This window comes from Apodemus sylvaticus, chromosome 9 (assembly GCF_947179515.1).
Source record: "Apodemus sylvaticus chromosome 9, mApoSyl1.1, whole genome shotgun sequence".
NCBI classification, from domain to species: domain Eukaryota; kingdom Metazoa; phylum Chordata; class Mammalia; order Rodentia; family Muridae; genus Apodemus; species Apodemus sylvaticus.
The window spans coordinates 20251176-20269095 of NC_067480.1; the positions used below are offsets into that span (position 1 = coordinate 20251176).

The 17920-nt window shown below is 48.3% G+C and overlaps 2 protein-coding genes across 3 annotated transcripts in view; one reads left to right on the forward strand and one right to left on the reverse strand.

The window, feature by feature from the left end:
* The window catches only part of Atg4b (autophagy related 4B cysteine peptidase), a 30220-nt gene extending 23331 nt beyond the window's left edge, over positions 1-6889 (reverse strand). The window contains exon 1 of one of the 2 annotated variants that reach the window (XM_052192476.1): positions 6739-6889. In XM_052192476.1, coding sequence (XP_052048436.1) covers positions 6739-6748 — 10 coding nt within the window. In that variant the 5' untranslated portion in view covers positions 6749-6889. The remainder of the gene's footprint in view (positions 1-6738) is intronic. The other variant, XM_052192477.1, reaches the window with a different exon arrangement.
* A 33-nt stretch (positions 6890-6922) lies between these two features.
* Positions 6923-17920, forward strand: part of Thap4 (THAP domain containing 4) — a 41410-nt gene continuing 30412 nt past the window's right edge. Inside the window, exons 1-2 of the mRNA XM_052192475.1 lie at positions 6923-7337; positions 10189-11327. Coding sequence (XP_052048435.1) covers positions 7261-7337; positions 10189-11327 — 1216 coding nt within the window. The 5' untranslated portion in view covers positions 6923-7260. The remainder of the gene's footprint in view (positions 7338-10188; positions 11328-17920) is intronic.

The following is a 17920-nucleotide window of genomic DNA, read 5'->3' on the forward strand; positions in this document are numbered from 1 at the left end:
ATAATCCTGATCTGCAATCTGACAGAAGGATAAGTTCAAAGGTAGCCTCCATTAACTAGAACAGAAGCATTTTAAATTTGGGGATATTTGCATGTACACAATAAGATCTCATTAGAAAAAGCACTATAACCGAAATGTAAGTATGAAACTTATTTAGGTTTCCTCTATACACTTCATACACAGCCAGGAGATAAATTTTAAAAAGTGTGTGTGTGTGTGTGTGTGTGTGTGTGTACATGCATGCACATGTGTCAGTGCCTGCAGAGGCCAGAAGAAGGCAGTGCCTTCTGTAACTAGAGCCTGAGTTACAGAAGGCTGGGTGCTGGAACTGGCATCAAGTGCTCTTAGCTGCTAAGCCATCTCTCCAGCCCCTGAAAGGAATTTCACAAAAGTCTTTTAATGTGATAGTGGTTTAAAAAAAAAAAAAAAAAAAAAAAGCTGATTTCTTTTCTCCTGTTTGTTTTTACAGTACTGGAGATTGAATTTGGTGCCTCACATGTGCTAAATAGACATTCTATCACTGAGGTACATCTCTAACTCTCATTTTACTCTTTATTTTGGGGGAAAAAAAAAAAGGTTAGCTCCTGCTAGCTAGTGGTAGGATTGATCTGATGCTGCTATGCATTCAAATGCTAACCCCTGGCCCCCAAGAGCTGGTGGCTCCCAAGGAGCACATTCTCAGGGACACCAAAGATGTGACTGGTTAAATAACAATCTTCTCTGACTGGTTAAATAACAGTGGCTAACAGCCACTTATTGGAGAGAATAGAGGTAGGTGGGGTTTCAGTTATCAGGCTGGGGGTAGCAGGTCGGGAGGGAGAGACAGGAGGGGGGGCGGTGGGAGAGGGAGCATCTTCATTAGATGGGATGGGCCAGAGGCACATGGCTGAGAGAAGTGGACCCTCAGGATAGATAGATGGAGCAGAAAGAAATCAGGTGAGCAAAGAACTTGGGGAGCGCATCTAGGAAACAGCCAGTCTAGCACAGAGAAATAGTTTAGGGGTAGTCACCCAGGATTTATGTTAAAACTGATTAAATAAATCAATAGGACTCTGATTCAATTATTGGGAGGCTGGCCAGGTCAAAATAAGAATTAATAGCATTATAAATATGATACAACAAGCTAGTCTTAAATCCATTTTGCAGCCCACGATGGCCTTGAACTTGTTGTGATCCTCCTGTGCTGGGATAATCTTTTCATACATTTGTGAAGCTGTGGTTCTGTCCTTCCTCACCTGCCTAAGCATTTTCCGATTAGTTTAATAAAGAGCTGAATGGCCAATAGCATAGCAGGAGAGGATAGGCAGGTCTTCTACACAGAGATAGGAACTCTGGGAAAGGATCAGGTAGATTCAAGGAGGAAAGAACAGATACCAGGACTGAATGGAGAAATAACGGGCCATGTGAGAAAATGTAGATTAATGTGGATTAATTTAAGTGAAACAAGCTAGCTGAGAGGTAGCCATCTAAGGCCTAAGCTTACTAAATAAATGTAAGTCTCTAAGACTATTAGGAAGCTGGTGGGTCAAGACACTAGATAAGCTATGGGCTTTGTTTTGCTGAGACAAGGTCTCACACTGTAACTCAAACTAACCTGGAACTAAGTAATCCTGGCCTCAAACTTTCGAAAATCTCTTGTCTAGGCTCCTCAGTTGTGGGATTATAGGCATGAGTCACCCTATCCAGTATTTAAGACAGGGTCCCAGCAGACTCCAGGTTGGTCCCAGTTCCTGCCTCAGCTTTCTAAGTACTGTGATTACAGGCACACACTACTATACCTAGCACAAAGATTTTGGGCATTTCATGATTTCCGTTTGTTTGTAGACAGGGTTTCTCGTGCATTTCAGGTTGGTCTAGAGCTCCCTGTGTAATCAAGGATGACCTTGATTGAACTTCTGCCGGATGGCATCTCTGGGAAAGCAACTGAGTGCTTGCTAGGGACTAACCAAAGGCTTTGTGACGAGCAGGCAGACACTCTACCAACTAAGCTACATCCCGCCCCCCTATCCTCCTGAGTGGGTGGAACTCCAGGCCTTGTGCATGCTAGGAAGGTACTCCACAGACCTCTCAGGCGGCAGTCACTGTGCTTCTGGACACTGGGTTAATTCCATGGACTGAGTACACATGTGTATACATGTGACCGCCGCACCTCGCTTTATGTGGATGCTGAGGGTCCACGCCCAGCCTCTTGTGCTCATTCAATGAGTCTCCACTGCTGGGCCACCAAGAGCATGTTTGCACGCACAGTGCTGGGATGTAGGTGGAGAGGAAGACCGAGCCCTCTGGCCTTCCACTTCCCTACGGGCAGCCTGGGGCTCCCTTCCTGGCCTCCCTTATTTCCCATTTGCATGCAGACCCTGGACAACTTTACCTGATAACAGCTTTCTGCTTCAGCGTTCTTTTTCCTTTAGCTCCAAGACTATGCAACCATTGGCACCTCAACAATGCTACTTGGTCATCTAACAAGGACTTCTATAGTGAGAACCTTGGCCTCTTTAAAAAACATAGAGCTATCATAAGAATATATTTTTTGTTAATCCAAGGGGTGGACTATGGCGCTGTTTCGGACTGTCCATAGCAGCTACCTACGATCTGCCGCATGCTCTGGCAGGAGCATGGGTTTGCCACTGTAAATAATTCTACAACTGTGTGGCATTTGGAATTCTAGGAACTTTTCAGAGGTTATACAATTGCTAGGGCCCCAGAGAGGCATGGTGGGTTTTTGGTTGTTGTTGTTTGTTAAGTAATCATGTGCAAAGAAGAAGCAATGAATCAATGAAAAGAAATTAGATATCCTGATGGTAAAGATCAAACTCGCCCCAAAGAACTCACACTCAGCAGGAAGTAGTCTAATGATAACGTAACCCGACTTTATACAGGGAGCTCTTCCCTTCCCCCATCCTTTCTCCTCTCCTATATAGCGCTAGGGGCTGAAAGGGTGGAAGAAAGAGGTGAAGAATGGTAAAAGATGAACCCACAAAGTAGCAAAGACACACTTCACACTCAGCAAAACCAAAATCAAGTCTCTACCAAGCATGCCCCCACCCCATCCAATTTCCCTAGCTTGAACAAGTAAAACCTAGTGCCATTTCACCCCTCTAAACTTCCAACTTGCAAATATAATCTGGTGTCTTGGCCTTCACCGCACATCTGGAATCTAAGATCCTCCGAGTCTACAGCTCTCCGCACAGGCCTTACTGAAGCAGGCTCTCACCTTATCGTGCTTCCAGCTTCACCCCTCTTCAGTACACTCTCAACAAAAAAGACAGAAAAAGGCCACAAAATGGTTAAGCACCTGAGCTCAATCCCACAAGGTGGAAAGAGGACTTTATCCTCTGACCTCCACTCCTATTTTACAGCAAGTGTGCAGTGCACCAACACGCATGCATGCACGTGCACACGCGTCTTCACACACACACACACACACACACACACACACACACCACTCAATAAGAGGGAAATCATGATGCCTGGAACTGGAAACCTGGCCATTCATCTACCTGGCTGGAGCTAATAACGCCATGGTCTTGGAGAACCCACAGTTGTTACTTTACTGAACCAGCATAATTCCTAACAACAGTCCAAATATTTGCCCATAAATCCTCAACAAGGGAACCTCTCTTTACAACACATGGAAACCTTTACAGAAGAACGAACTGACCAGAACGCAGAGAACAAGTGACCATGTGGTGCCCGTCCCCAGCAGTTACATCTTCAATACAACTCCTGCAGTCAAGCTCAGAGACTACAGAGAAAGGCAAAACCTTTAAGAGTCAGAAGAATGGGAAGTCTGCTGTGAGATCACATCTCTTAGAATACCAGAGAAGCTACCCAGAGTCCACTCAGCATAGCTGCGAAACAAGACCTGAACAAGGACACACCAACAGGCATTCCAACATGGGAGGAGGGGAACTCTCATGGGGTCCCAACCCTAGAAAAAGAACCACAGTCACCTAAGGAATGGTGAGAGCAGGAGAAGCAGTCTTCCTTTAAACAGCCTCCCCAGTATCAAACCATCTCCCAGAAACCATGCACAAGCAAATGACAATATACAGAGTAAGCAGGCTTTATTTATATACTAAGGAATACAGGCACACAAACAAGAGTGTAAGGAGGAAATACATGGGTGGGGCTGGAAGAATAAAAGGGAAAGGGAAAAATTATATGATTATATTTTAATCTCAAAAGATAAATACAAATTATATAAGTTTGGTTTGTTGTTTTTTTTTTTTAAATCCCAGAGCAAGTCTGTTAAATTTCACATACTCATCTCAAAACCTTCCAAGGCAGTGTACTCAGAATAAACTTGTGAGTCCTCACAGTGACCCAGCAAGGATGCATGACTGAACCTAAATAATCTTTCACCATCTTTACACTTAAACAAACCGAACAAACCTAAACTGGGCGTGTGTGGGGAGGGGAGGTTGCCCACCCCCAGGGCGCACGCCTTTAATCTCAGCGCTGAGGCAGGGCAGGCAGGTCTCTGAGTTCAAGACCAGCCTGGTCTACAGAGTGAGTTCTAAGACAGCAAGGGCTACACAGAGAAACACATCTCTAAAAACCAACCAACAGTGTCGGCAAGTGTCTGCATGTGGGTATGCATGTGCCTGTGAGTGTGGTGCCTTAGGAAGGGGCAGGTGTACTTAAGACGGTGTGGAGGGGAGAGAAGGGAGGGGAAAATAATGAATTATCTAAAAAAAAAAAATTAAAATATGCTTCCAAAGTTAGATTTTTTTCTTGCCCATCTTGATACAGTTCCAGTCCCCTCTAACCTGGCCAACATCACTCTCCCATGTAAGCACCAATGTCAGGGGCCTCAGACAGCATTTCTTTTCCTTTGTCCATTTTTTTAGTCCAATGTCTAGATTACAATTCCTGACACCCAATAACAACTGTAGTTTATAAAAATATCAAGTTAGGGCTGGACAGATGGCTCAGTGGTTAAGAGCACCGACTGCTCTTCCAGAGGTCCTGAGTTCAATTCCTAGCAACCAATTGGTAGCTCAAAACCATCTGTAATGAGATCCAATGCCCTCTTCTGGTGTGTCAGAAGACAGCGACAATATACTCAAAAATAATAATTAAAAATAAAAAAATAAAAAGTTACTTAAAAAGACCAAGTTAGGTGGAACAGGATGGCTCCCACTTTCTAAGCCCAGGACTTGGAAGGCAGAGGCATCTCTGTGTTCAAGGCCAGCCTGGTCTACATCCCAAGTTCTAGGCCAGTGAGGGATTTTCGGAGAGACCCAACTGTGTGAGAGAGAAGAGTATATACAACTGTAAAAGCAACCAAAAGCAATGTTAAAATGGCAGCCGGGAATCAGAGGGTAGATCATAAAAGGCCATCCAGAATTATATCAGGAGAAAAACTGCACCATCATACCATTAAAAAAAATTGTGTTTTTATCAGCATTAGCACAAGTCTTCAAACACACATGTCTTCTGAGACTGATGTCATAGCAGCATTCAATGCCCACTTAATCATTTGCAGTCAGGTGGTGTTTGCCTTTAATCGCAACACTGGGGATGTACAAGAAGGCAGATATATTTCTGTGAGTCTTGGGTCAGCATGGTCTACATATCTGAGTTCAAGATCAGACAAGACTAAACAGTGAGGCTGTTGTCTTTAAAACAAGTGGGGGAGAATAATTAAATAATTCGATGTATTATTCTATTCCATACCTCCAGCAGCTTCAGTTACTCATTCTAAAAAAAAAAAAAACTATAAACTTCACAAAATATGCACCTGGCTCATACATCTTGGGGAGGCAAGGTTCCTGCTTCCTCTAGTTATTTAAAACATTGAAGAGACAGATGCCACAAACTATTGAAATGTGTATTAACTGTAGGCATTACTCTCAAATAAGAACCGACTACATCTATAATACAGCTGTCAGAAGAAAAACATCAAAAGCAACGCCATTCAAGACAGGTACAATGAAATCAGGTAGCAGGATTCCTTCACAAAGGAGTGGATTCTTGAAGGCAGGTCGCTCTTTAATTAAAAAAAGAAAGAAAGAAAACCGCTAAAGCCGCTGAGAGAACGAACGAACGAAAGAGAGAACCCCTGATGGGGGTGGGGGGTGGTATTTGTAGGGATATTAGTAAACAACGTATTTGATAGATTTGCATCTCAGAAGACATCTTGCCAATATAAACAAAGAACTGTACTCTCCAGCTTCGGAAGCAAGAGTCAGATGAAAAAAGAACTAAAACTAAAAACAAACAAACAAACAAAACCCACCCACACTTAACCCAGTATTAGGACCCCAAGAAGTCAAAGTATCATGTGACCGATCCGCTGTCAGAACAGGAGAGTGGATCACCTACACGGGTTATTGAACTTTAAAGACAAAAGATGTGCATGATGAGGTTGCTGGACCATCAGCCAACAACTTGACAGAAGTTAGAGGTCGGCTCCTTCACCGGGCAGGGTAAGACCCAGCTCCGCAGCGCACGGGTCCACCCCGGGCACCGGAGTGCCCGCGTCCTGAAGCGTCCTGATGCGTCCCTCAGACTCCCTGCCCTCACGCCCGCAGCCGTGAGCGCACAGGCTGGGACGCTCCCCCAAGGGCCTCTGCTCGGCGCCGGAGGCCGCGGTGCGGACGAGCGGCCCGGGGAACGCGGTACGCAGCGCTGCGGGGAGGCGCGGCCCGCCCTGCCCAGCACACCGGCCTCCGCCCCAGCGGGCGGCCACGGGAGCCCGCCTGCGACAGGGCAGGCGCCCGCCCTCCTTACCTGCGTCCATCTTCCCTGTCCGGCCGCCGACTGACCGTGCTGTCGCTCCGACGGGCAACTGCGCGACACAGCGACGGGAAGCCGCGGTAGCCAAGCGCGGCGCAGCGGAAGCGCGGGCGTCGCCATCTCGCCGTACGGCGGTGGGAACGCGGGGGCGGGGCCTCGACGCGTGTGGTTCCTAACCGGACCCGATCGCCCCGCCCCTGGCCCGCGCCGCCACTTCGGAGCATCCCGGAGCCGGCCGGAGCCGCGCTCCTCCGGCGCCGCCATCTTTCCGTACAGACAGCCACCCGCGCATGTCTCGGTACGGACTCACCGCCCGCTGCGGCCGCGACGCTGGCGCCGTGGCCGGGCAGCCCGAGCGCAGCGTGGTGCGGGCGGCAGCGCGCAGCCATCTTGCCGTACGGCTCGGCCGCGGCCCACGTCCCGAGCTGTGTCGCCGCGCTCCCTCGGGGCGGGTCGGGCCAGCGGGCGGGCGGCAAAAGGATCGGAGCCTGGCGGCGCTCACGACCGAGGCCCGCAATGGTGATCTGCTGCGCGGCCGTGAACTGTTCCAACAGGCAGGGCAAGGGCGAGAAACGCGCTGTCTCCTTCCACAGGTACGCGGCCCGCCTCCGGGTCCGCCACGCCCCCGCCCTGGCCGGGCCCGCGGGGAAACTGAGGCCGCGCGGGGGGCCGAGCTCGGGGGACCGGGAGTAGGGGGCCGACTAGGCGAGTGCAACTGTGGGAGGTGGACGAGTCGTGGAGCTTTGTGACCTTGGCTCGGACCGCCGGCTTTGGGGACCAGCACGGCCATGCCTCGGGCTGAGCGGCCGGAGGCCCCCACCGCCACCTCCACCAACGGGCGTCGCACTGATTTGGGGCTGGCCCTGCCAATTTCAGGACTATTCTGCAAGGGCGCGTTCTCAGGTTAATCCTGCTCTTTGGTTTCGAGCAGTTCTCCACTCTTGCCTCGGCGGGGCAAGCCCGCCTGGAGGTGTGTGGCAGGAGTGCGGCCCGGCGCACGCAGCTCCACTTCCTGCATTCATCGCTCTCCTACGGGGTCTTGAGGCCCAGTCACTGGCACTGATCACTCCCGCATCCTGCACTCTGCCAGAGGCCCGGGGGTTGACCGTGGAAAGGGCTTTCCGGGGGGATTCTCGGGTGGCCCTTGTGCGGGCCGCGCCTTCCGAAGGCTTTCAAGACTCTTTCAGTTGGTCCTCTCCTGCGCTTTCCAACAGGAGTCAACAGCGAGCGAAGGAGCTCTGCCTTGGAAGTCACTTTGCACATCCTGCCACCTCTTAGGTGTTAAAATTTAAAGATGGGGATGGCACGTGTCTGTTGAAAGCTCACAGGGTTACATTAAGTCTCGAGTCCTTACGACCTGGTTCAAAACAAAACCTAGTAATGTTCAACAGCCTTACAAACCAACCAGAATGTTTCCGTAACAATTTCATTTAGAACATGGTCCAGAAGTTTTGTTAACAGTTTTTGAGAAACCAGGCAGTGCTGCAAGGACTGATGTTGGCTTCCCCATGTTCTAACATGGTATGTGGGTAGACAGTGCCCAAATTGGGGCCGGGGAAACTCCAGAAATCTAGCTCACTGAACATTGATAAAGAAGATTAGAAGATCACGTTGCTTACAATGTCCAGATCCACCCTATTAGGGCCGTCTTGGCCCCACAGCAGGTTCCTTGAGGCTGGAAAAGCTCAGGTGGAGCTCTTAGCACTTGAGAAGGCCTACCATGTGTCTCAGTTTGGTCTTACAGATCTTGCCTTAATAAGTGACCATTAAATAGCTTCATTAGATGAGGGAAGAAATTGCTGAGTATGTTATTGAACATCTAATTGTTTTCCAATTTTCCTCTTACAATGTAGCATACTACATAGAATTTACCATTTTTGTTGTTGGGGTGTGTGTGTTTTGAGTCAAGATCTCATTGAATTGCCTTGTTGCCCTACATCTCATTGTTGTAGTCTGCTGGCCTTGTGGAAGTCCTTCCTCTGCCTCCCAAGCTCCGGGAAATACAGGCATGAACCACCACAAACAACTTTTGCTGCCTACTAAGAGAATTACCTAGGCGAGGCGTACAGAGCGGCACTCTCACCAGGAAGCTATGCTCCCTGATCTTTTTCCTGGTCTTTTTTTTTTTTTCCTCCCCTTGGTGTTTTGAGACAGGGTTTCTCTGTGTAGCCCTGGCTGTCCTGGAACTCACTCTGTAGACCAGGCTGGCCTTGAACTCAGAAATCCTCCTGCCTCTGCCTCCTCAAAAATCTCAGTGGAGACTGGCCTTATATGTAGCTAAGGATGACACTGAACTGTGGCAGATAGGCCTTGGACTCACTCTATAGCTAGGCACGTGTTAAACTTGTGATCCTCCCACTCAGAGTAACTGATGTCACAGTTGTGCACCATTAGGCCTGGCTGGAGCTTTTGGGTCTTTCTGCTAAACCTGTTTCCTATACCCTTAGCTACTTGAGCCTCAGCTGGGCTTGGTGTTTAGCTGGGCCTCTGAGATATCTCCTGTTCCCTTGCTCCCAGTTCTCTTGCCTAGCTTCTCATTAGGGTTCCAGCACCCAGAAACATACATTTCAGGTACCAGATGATTTGGTCAGTGGTTACTTGTGAAAGCTATTTCTTTTTGTCTGGATTCTACCTTTGTCTCTGAGCATTGTCAAAGGTATGGCAGGGTCTTTTGCTGTACCTTTGAGTAATATCTGTAACCCTAATGGACTTTCTATGCCCACCCTTGCTCTGAACAAGGACACGGAGGCTTCTAATCATTATTATAAGCTTTGGACACTCTAGCTGGCAGATTCTCAGTTATTCTAACCCAACAGCCCTGGCCCGGCCTACATCCCGCCACACGACCCGTTTACCTGTCCATCTTAGTGTCATCCTGGCATCTGCGTCTTCATCCACTGGGACTACCTCACATTCCTGGGACTCCGCGACTACCAGTTTCCTACCTGGGACTCTGTATTTCAGTCCGGAAGTCCCGCCTTAACTCTCCAGCCCTGCTATTGGCCATTCATCTCTTTATTTGACCAACCAGAAGGTTGGACCAATGTTACCAATGTTTACAAAATACTAAGGCAGGGCATGCTTCATAATAATGACAATGCCAAAGTTGGCTTGTAAACATATATTTGCCAGCACAGAAATTAGCATTTTAATAATACAAAGATAATCTTTACACGGTGCACAAAAAAAAATCACTACAAATATCCTTTCTTCCTCTATTCCCTATAGATAGCCTCAGTATCCTAAAATATACACACTAGGACTTTTTCCTTTCCATTTTAGTAAGGACCTGCAAGATGGTCCTGAAATCCTTACTAGGTTCTAAGCGGATAACATCAGTACGGGTTTGGCTGCTTTGCAAAAATACTTGTTTTGCTTTTATTGATGATAGTATTAGAAGAAAGCATGTCAATGTTTCTGAGCATTTTGTCATTTGTCTTGCAGGTTTCCCCTAAAGGACTCCAAACGACTGATCCAGTGGTTAAAAGCTGTTCAGAGGGATAATTGGACCCCAACTAAGTATTCGTTCCTCTGTAGTGAGCATTTTACCAAAGACAGCTTCTCCAAACGGCTGGAGGACCAGCACCGCCTGTTGAAGCCCACGGCTGTGCCCTCTATTTTCCACCTGTCGGAGAAGAAGAGGGGGGCTGGAGGACATGGCCATGCTAGGAGAAAGACCACAGGGGCCGTGAGGGGCCACACAAGCCCAGCCACAGGCAAAGGAAACACAGGGTCTTCACTGCCTTCAGGTGATAACTTGATGGCCAAGCCAGAGTCCCGAAAGTTGAAGCGATCTTCTCCACAAAATGATGCAGCCCCCAAGGCCACCGCAAGTGCTGCCAGCCAGGAGCAGGCTCAGTCTGTGGAAAAACCTCGAGGAGATGACCCGGCTGCCCCACTGGCCGGAGGCCAGGAGGAGGCACAAGCGTCTGCTACAGAGGCTGACCACCAGAAGGCTTCTTCCTCTGCCGACGCAGGCGGGCCAGACAAGAGTGGCATTTCCATGGACGACTTCACACCCCCGGGATCCGGAGCGTGCAAGTTCATTGGCTCACTTCATTCCTATAGTTTCTCCTCCAAGCACACTCGAGAGAGGCCATCTGTCCCTCGAGAGCCCATGGACCGGAAAAGGCTGAAGAGAGATGTGGAGCCGAGGTGCAGTGGGAACAGTGTGGCCCAGAGTCCCCCAAGCTCCTCACTTACAGCGACCCCTCAAAAGGCTTCCCAGAGCCCCTCCGCCCCTCCGACTGATGTGACCCCCAAGCCAGCGGCAGAAGCCGTGCAGAGCGAGCAGAGCGACGCCAGTCCCATGTCCATCAACGAGGTCATCCTGTCAGCCTCTGGGGCCTGCAAGCTCATCGACTCCCTGCACTCGTACTGCTTCTCGGCGCGGCAGAACAAGAGCCAGGTCTGCTGCCTGCGGGAGCAGGTCGAGAAGAAGAACTGCGAGCTGAAGAGCCTTCGGCAGAGGGTCAGCCGGTCTGACAGCCAGGTGCGCAAGCTGCGGGAGAAGCTGGACGAGCTGAGGAGAGCGAGCCTCCCCTACCTCCCCTACCTGAGTGGCCTGCTGCCCCCCAGCCACGGTCAGTACTCAGCCGAAGCGCTCCCCTGCCTTCCTTACCCTAACTGGGAGAGGTTTTCCTGCCGTGTGTCAGGTTTCTCTGGGCTGCGTGTTTCCTGTGCTCTCTCTCCGTGTTCATTGTCTGTCCAGCAGCAGACCTAGTCACGGAGAAGGGCGTGAAGATATAGCATGGCATGTAGCCGGGTTTTACCCCAGTGCCCAGAAGGCAGAGGCAGTGGATCTGTGTGTTCAAGGCCAGCCTGGTCCCCAGCGCAAGGTCAGCCAGGGCTGTATGATGAGGCTCTTGTCTCCAAAAGGAAAAGAGTGATTTCTAAGTGTTCCTAAGAGTAAGGCCAGTGCGGATAGTGATCAGTACATATGGCAAACTTGTGACTGCATTCACTTTATCTGCATCAGCATCTGCCGTCCAGTATATGGACAGACATGGCTGCTACAGCAGACACTTCAGGGTCTCCTGGACCTCAGTAGAGATCCTGGGTAGAGCAGCCTCAGGCACAAGCTGGCCGGGGGTCCTGCTTTTGTAATTCTTATCCCTGGAGTCACTTTCGGTGTTCTTTTGCTGTGACCTCTAATGCAGAACTTTCTGACAGTCCGCAGTGTCTACATTGTTTCCGTTTTCTTTATTATATTGCTACTTTCTCCCGGCTTTGGTTTTACCTCGGGCTTCTGCAGTCTCCTCACCTGAAGCCTGAGTCCCTAACCCCTGTGGTCCATTCTGGACTTGTGTGCGCTGCACTCATTGGTCACCGATGTGTTGTCAGCTCAGCCTTGAGTCGTCCTTATTCCTGGAGCTATTTGAATCATGGTGACGGGCTCTGAAGGAAATCCGTTGGTAGAAGGGGGATATGTTTTGGAGTTATTAAGATCCTATTATTATGAGGTTAGTGCTATGATGCCTTTAAGCCTGCTTCTTGACATGTTGAGATTTCATCGTGACTGGCCAAGTGGCTTGAACTTGGGTCATCAGACTTGTGGACAAGTGTCTTTACTGTTGACTTGGGTTCAGAAGTGTGCTTTACCCTGGCTGGTTACAGTGTTCTTTTCCTGGGCTGAGACTGAAATCTCCCTAGCATGAGTCAGCAGATTGTTGCCTAACTTCTTATACTCAGTCAGCGGATTTCTAGAGGTGAGGCACACTCTTACTGCAATTCCAGAGGTACCTATTTCTTCCTATGTGTCTGTCAAGTTATTGGTTTTGGTTAAGTCTTTTTACACAGGGTTTGACCATGTAGCCCAAGCTAGCCTTGAACCTGTGGTTATCCTTCAGCCTCAACCTCCCAAGTATGAATGAGTATTACACACCTGCACCACCACACTTGCCTATATCTGTCATCTTTTGCTTGAAAACCTTGTTCAGTGTGTCCATTTTCCTGATCACTAGCACCACAAACCACCTTCACCGCAAACCTTCCTCTCCTTTAAAGACCTCGTCCTTTGAGCCTCAGTCTCCCTGTTGCTCAGGCTTCCTTCCAACTTTCTGTTCTGCCTTAGCCTCGGCTCCCCTCGGTAATTGCTCTGCTCCCAGTTCAAGGCTTTCCCTCCTTCCTCTTCCCTTTCTCCCTCCCTCTTACCATGTAGCCAAGTCTGGCCTTGAGCTGCTGATGCTCCGCCTTCCCCTCCCCCCTCCAAGTGCTGGAAAGAGAGGCTTGGGCCACCAAACCCACCCTGAATATTACTTCTCTGCCCCTTAAGTTCATAGATCTTTTAATTTTATAGATCAATTTTAATAACTTGGAAGTTGTTTTATAAAGAACTTTGATCTACTTGTCATTATCAGTAAGTTGGGAATTTTGTTTTTAGTTGTTTGTTTTGTTGTTAATGTGTCTGTCTGGTTTTGTAGACGATCACACTGCAGCTCTCTGGCTTGGAGACCTCAAACTCGGCTCTCCTCGTAGGCTGTGACCTTAGAGCCTTTGTGTTGCAAGTCTGAGCCACCACGCCCAGTTTGTTACTTTGTTTTAAAAACAAATATTTAATTCTGGGTGTGGTGGTACACATCCCTTCAGGATTCCAAAGCAAGAAATTCAAGATTGAAGACCATACAGGGCTACATGAGACCCTGTCCCAGAAAGGGAAAAACAAAATAGAACTATGTGTATATTTATATTCATCTTTTTGTGAATGTATATAGCTGATCAGCTAATGCATCCCTAGGTCAGACAATCTGGGGTCTTGGTTCGTATTGCCTGTTTTTTCACATCTTCAAGTAACCTTTATATATTTAGTTTTAAAATTATATTCTGCTGGTTACTTTATTCACCACTGTGTAAGTATCCAAGTTTGTCCTTTTTGGGAATATCTAGTGACTTATGTGTTTTGTGGTTGGCTTTAATTCTTTTGGGTTGTTTTTTAAAGGCTTGCACCACCACCTGGCTAAGTTCATTTATTTTACTCGTGGATCCCTGTCTGCTGGTGTCAGCAGGGCCAGAAGGGCATTGGATGGGGATCTGAACCATTATCCTGAAGGCTCCTAGCCACCTCGCCATATCTCCACCTCTTTTTGTTTGATTTTGAGAAGATTCTCACTGCTTACCCCATACCTTGTTATACAGAGGTTTGCTGGTGTCCCACAGAGGTGTGTGCCACCATGCTCAGTATCTGGTAATTTTTTTTTATTTTTGTTTCTTGAAGTTCATGTTCTAGTGCAGCTTTGACAGTGGGCCAGTTTGTGATTGACAGGGGTTTCGGTTTTTATTTTGTTTCCCTTGAATTAAAAGACCCTTTCCAGTCTGATTTGAAGGAATTATTCTGTATCTGCTCCGATGCCAGTTAGACTTCAGTTAGCTACTACCGACTTGCCCCTTCTTACAGAGCAGGAAGGGTTCTTCTGGCCTGGAGGCCTCTTACTTCTGGGGTGGAGCTTGTCACACTTACCTTGTGGGTCCTTTGACCTAAAGCTCAGTTTTCAAATGTGGAAGTTGTTGTTTGTTCTGTCTTGGTGTCCTGAAAAAGGATGCATTGGTTTATACAGCACCTCTCAGTGCTGTAGAGGATTGCCCTCTGCTGCGGAGGAACAGTGCCAAGAGCCCTCAGGAGAGAAAGAGGAAGGACTACTGTAGTCAGAGGTACCGGGTGGGGCCCTAGAGGGGAAAGAGCATCTAGGAGAAGGACGGCCCCTCTTGAGCAGTGACGCAAGATCTGGGACAGTGGTCTCTAAAGCCAGTTGGCCTTGATGGGAAAGCCTGCAGACAGTAGCCTGAAGGGACATGGCCCTGGGGGAAGGCCTGTCTTCCAGTGGAGAGGAGAGGACCCTGCGAGGCCCTGGGCAAGTATGAGGTTGAGATCTCAGCCTGGGAATGGGATGGCGGACAGGGGTCAAGCAGTCTTCTTCCTGTGTCCCTTCTCTGTCGTTGAGGCCAGGCCCGGCTTGTGAGTCTGGAGGACAGCAGGAGGTTCTGAGAGGACTCCTGAGAGATCGCCCACCGTGGACCCCGGCCTGTTGCACACCGCCGCGGGCTTCTTGCCCGGCTGGTATCTGCTCAGATGGGTTCCTTCCCTAGAGAAGGATTGATTGCCTTGGTCACGATTTAGTTTTCAATGGAGTCTGAAGATGGCTGTCCATCTCTTTATTCATTTCTCTCATTAGCCAGTCCTCTTATTCGTGGCCAGTTTACCGGAAGTGGAGCGCCTGGGCCCACAGGCTTTACTGCCAGTCAGAAGTGTAGCAGATTCTCCTTCTGAGAGGTGCCTCTCGCCTCTCAGACCCTGGCATCAAGTTGGGTGCCAGAATGTGTGTGTGTCTGTGACTTGTTAGATGATGTTTTCTCTCACGGCCTGCTCAACTACCACTGCTCATCCTACTTTGACTTCTCTGTGTGAGAGAGGTTAGACTTTTTTTATATTGAGAGAGAGGGGTGGGGGGCACCCACATGCCACAGTGCATGTGTGGAAATCAGAAGACAGCTTCTGGGAGTCATTCTCTGTCTGCCTAGAGTTACTAAGGCAGATCTCTCTTGTTCCTGCCGTACTGCATATCCTAGACTAGCTGACTGAAGAGAGCTTCCACGTGACTCTCTGGTCTCCTTTAAGGGTGCTGAGATTGACAGGTAATCTTAATCCTAGCTCTCCGCAAGTAGAGGCAGGTGGATCTCTGAGTTCCAGGCTAGCCAAGGCTTCACACTGAGACCCCTGTCTCTAAAAACCAAACAAAAAGAAAAAAAAATGCTAAGATTACAGATGGGCACTATTAAATCCAGATTTCTATGTGGGTCCCAGGGACTGAACTCAGGCTTATATAACTATTTTACTCAATGAACCAACTTATCGGCCCCTGAATTATCCATGCCCCACCCCTCTTGATGGAATATTTGTCTTTTTTTTTTTTTTTTTTTTGAGACAGGGTTTCTCTGGGTAGCCCTGTCTGTCCTGGAACTCACTCTGTAGACTAGGCTGGCCTCGAACTCAGAAATCCGCCTGCCTCTGCTCCCCAAGTGTTGGGATCAAAGCTGTGTGCCACCACCGCCTGGTGGAATACTTGTCTCTAAATCAAGCACCTTTCAATCATGTCCCTTAGTTTGATCATTTAATTCTTGTTTCAAACATTTATGGTTTTTCTCTTTTATACATTGATAGTTTACATGTGTTATTGTTTTACATTTATTTACTGTGTTTGGGGTTGTTTATATGTGTCACATGGCCCAAATATGGAGGTCAGAGGAGAACTCAGTTCTCTCACACATTCTCAGGACTCTTACTATACTCTCTGTTGACCTAATTATTTACTCTCTGTCTACCTAATTATTGTTTGTTTGTTTTAGATTTATTTATTTATTTACCTATTTTTTGTATGTGAGTACACTGTCACTCTCTTCAGACACATCAGAAGAGGGCATAGGATCCCAGTACAGATGGTTGTGAGCCACCATGTGGTTGCTGGAAATTGAACTCAGGACCTCTGGAAGAGCAGTCAGTGCTCTTAACCTCTGAGCCATCTCTCCAGCCCTATCTGCCTAGTTACTAAGGCAGATCTCTCTTGTTCCTGCCATACAGCATACTCCAGACTAGCTGACTGAAGAGAGCTTCCACGCGACTCTCTGGTCTCCTTTAAGGGAACAGAGATTGTAGATATGAGAAATTGAACAGGTCTTCAGGGTGGTCATCAAGTGCCCTCACCAGCCTTTGGTTTTGTGTTTGTGCCACAGAGTAAGGCTATATACCCTAGGATCAACACCATCAACACCTCCTGCCTCGTGAGTGCCGTATTACACGCCTGGCTTGCACGTGGGTTTTTTAGGTTTATTTTACTACTGTATGGATATGACGGTTTTGCCTGCGTGACTGCATATGCTTGTTTCCAGTGAGGCCAGAAGAGGGCATGGGATCCCGGAGAACTGGGTTTATAGTTCTGAGCTGCCACATGGGTGCTTGGAATTGAACCATGGTCCTTTAGCAAGAGCACCAAGTGCTCCTAACCATTGACTCAGCTGTCCAGCCCAGATTGTCTTTACTATGTGATCTTATCTCCCATAGAGTGTCGAACAGGATTGATTTCATTGTCGACCTGTTCATCTCCTCTCTGTTAGGAAATATTTAGTCAGCATCCTTTTCTTAGTTCTGTGTGTGTTTGGCTGGTCTTGTTTTTATGTAGGTTCTGGCCATCAAACTCTGGTTCTCATGCTTTCAAAGCAAGCGCTTTACTGGCTGACAGATTTCCAACTCCTTCAAGATTTAGGCATTTATGAGTGCTCTATCTGTGTGTACACCTGCAGGCCAGAAGAGGGCGCCAGATCCCATTATAGATGGTCATGAACCACCATGTGGTTGCTGGGAATTGGACTCAGGACCTCTGGGAACAGTGGCCTTAACCACTCTCTTAACCATGCTCTTAACCACTGAGCTATCCCTCCAGCCCCCCCCCCAGCCCATTTTATTAAGTTGCTCCTTCCCTTTTTGTTGAGTTTTATAAGTTCCTTGTGTGATTCAGTTATGTCTTTCATGAATTATGCGTTTTACAAAGATAGACCTTCTCCCAGTCTGATCTGCCTGTTTCCTTAACAGCAGGCTTTGGCAGAGCAAAGGCTTGATCTTGTTGGCTGATTAATTGTGCTCGTGACTGAACTTCTGGCTTTGCCTGTGCCACACACGTGCTGCCCCCACAGTATTCCCAGCCACGGATAGTTTCAATTTTATTTTTTAATTTATTTTGTGTGTATAGTGATTTTGCCTGCTTGCATGTCTGTGCGTGCCTAATGCCTACAAGGGCCAAAGAGGTTATCGGATCACCTGGAGTGACAAACATTTGTGAGCCACCATGCATAGCCTGCCAGGAAAGTGGGGTAAATGTTCCATATCCCCTACCCTTCATTTTGTCTCAGAAGTATGTATGAGATGGTGACTGGAAATTCTACCCTTTTGGCCTGGCAGTGTTCTCTGTCTCCAGTTCCACTACTGTGGTAGGGGTTTGCCAAGGACTATTTTGTCCCCTTTCTTTGGAGGTCAGGGTCCAGGCATGAACTGTCTGTTAAGTGCTGATTTTACGGGCTGGAGAGATGGCTCAGCAGTTAAGAGCACTGAGTGCTCTTCCAGAGGTCCTGAGTTCAAATCCCAGCACCCACATGGTGGCTCACAACCATCCATAACGAGATCTGACGCCCT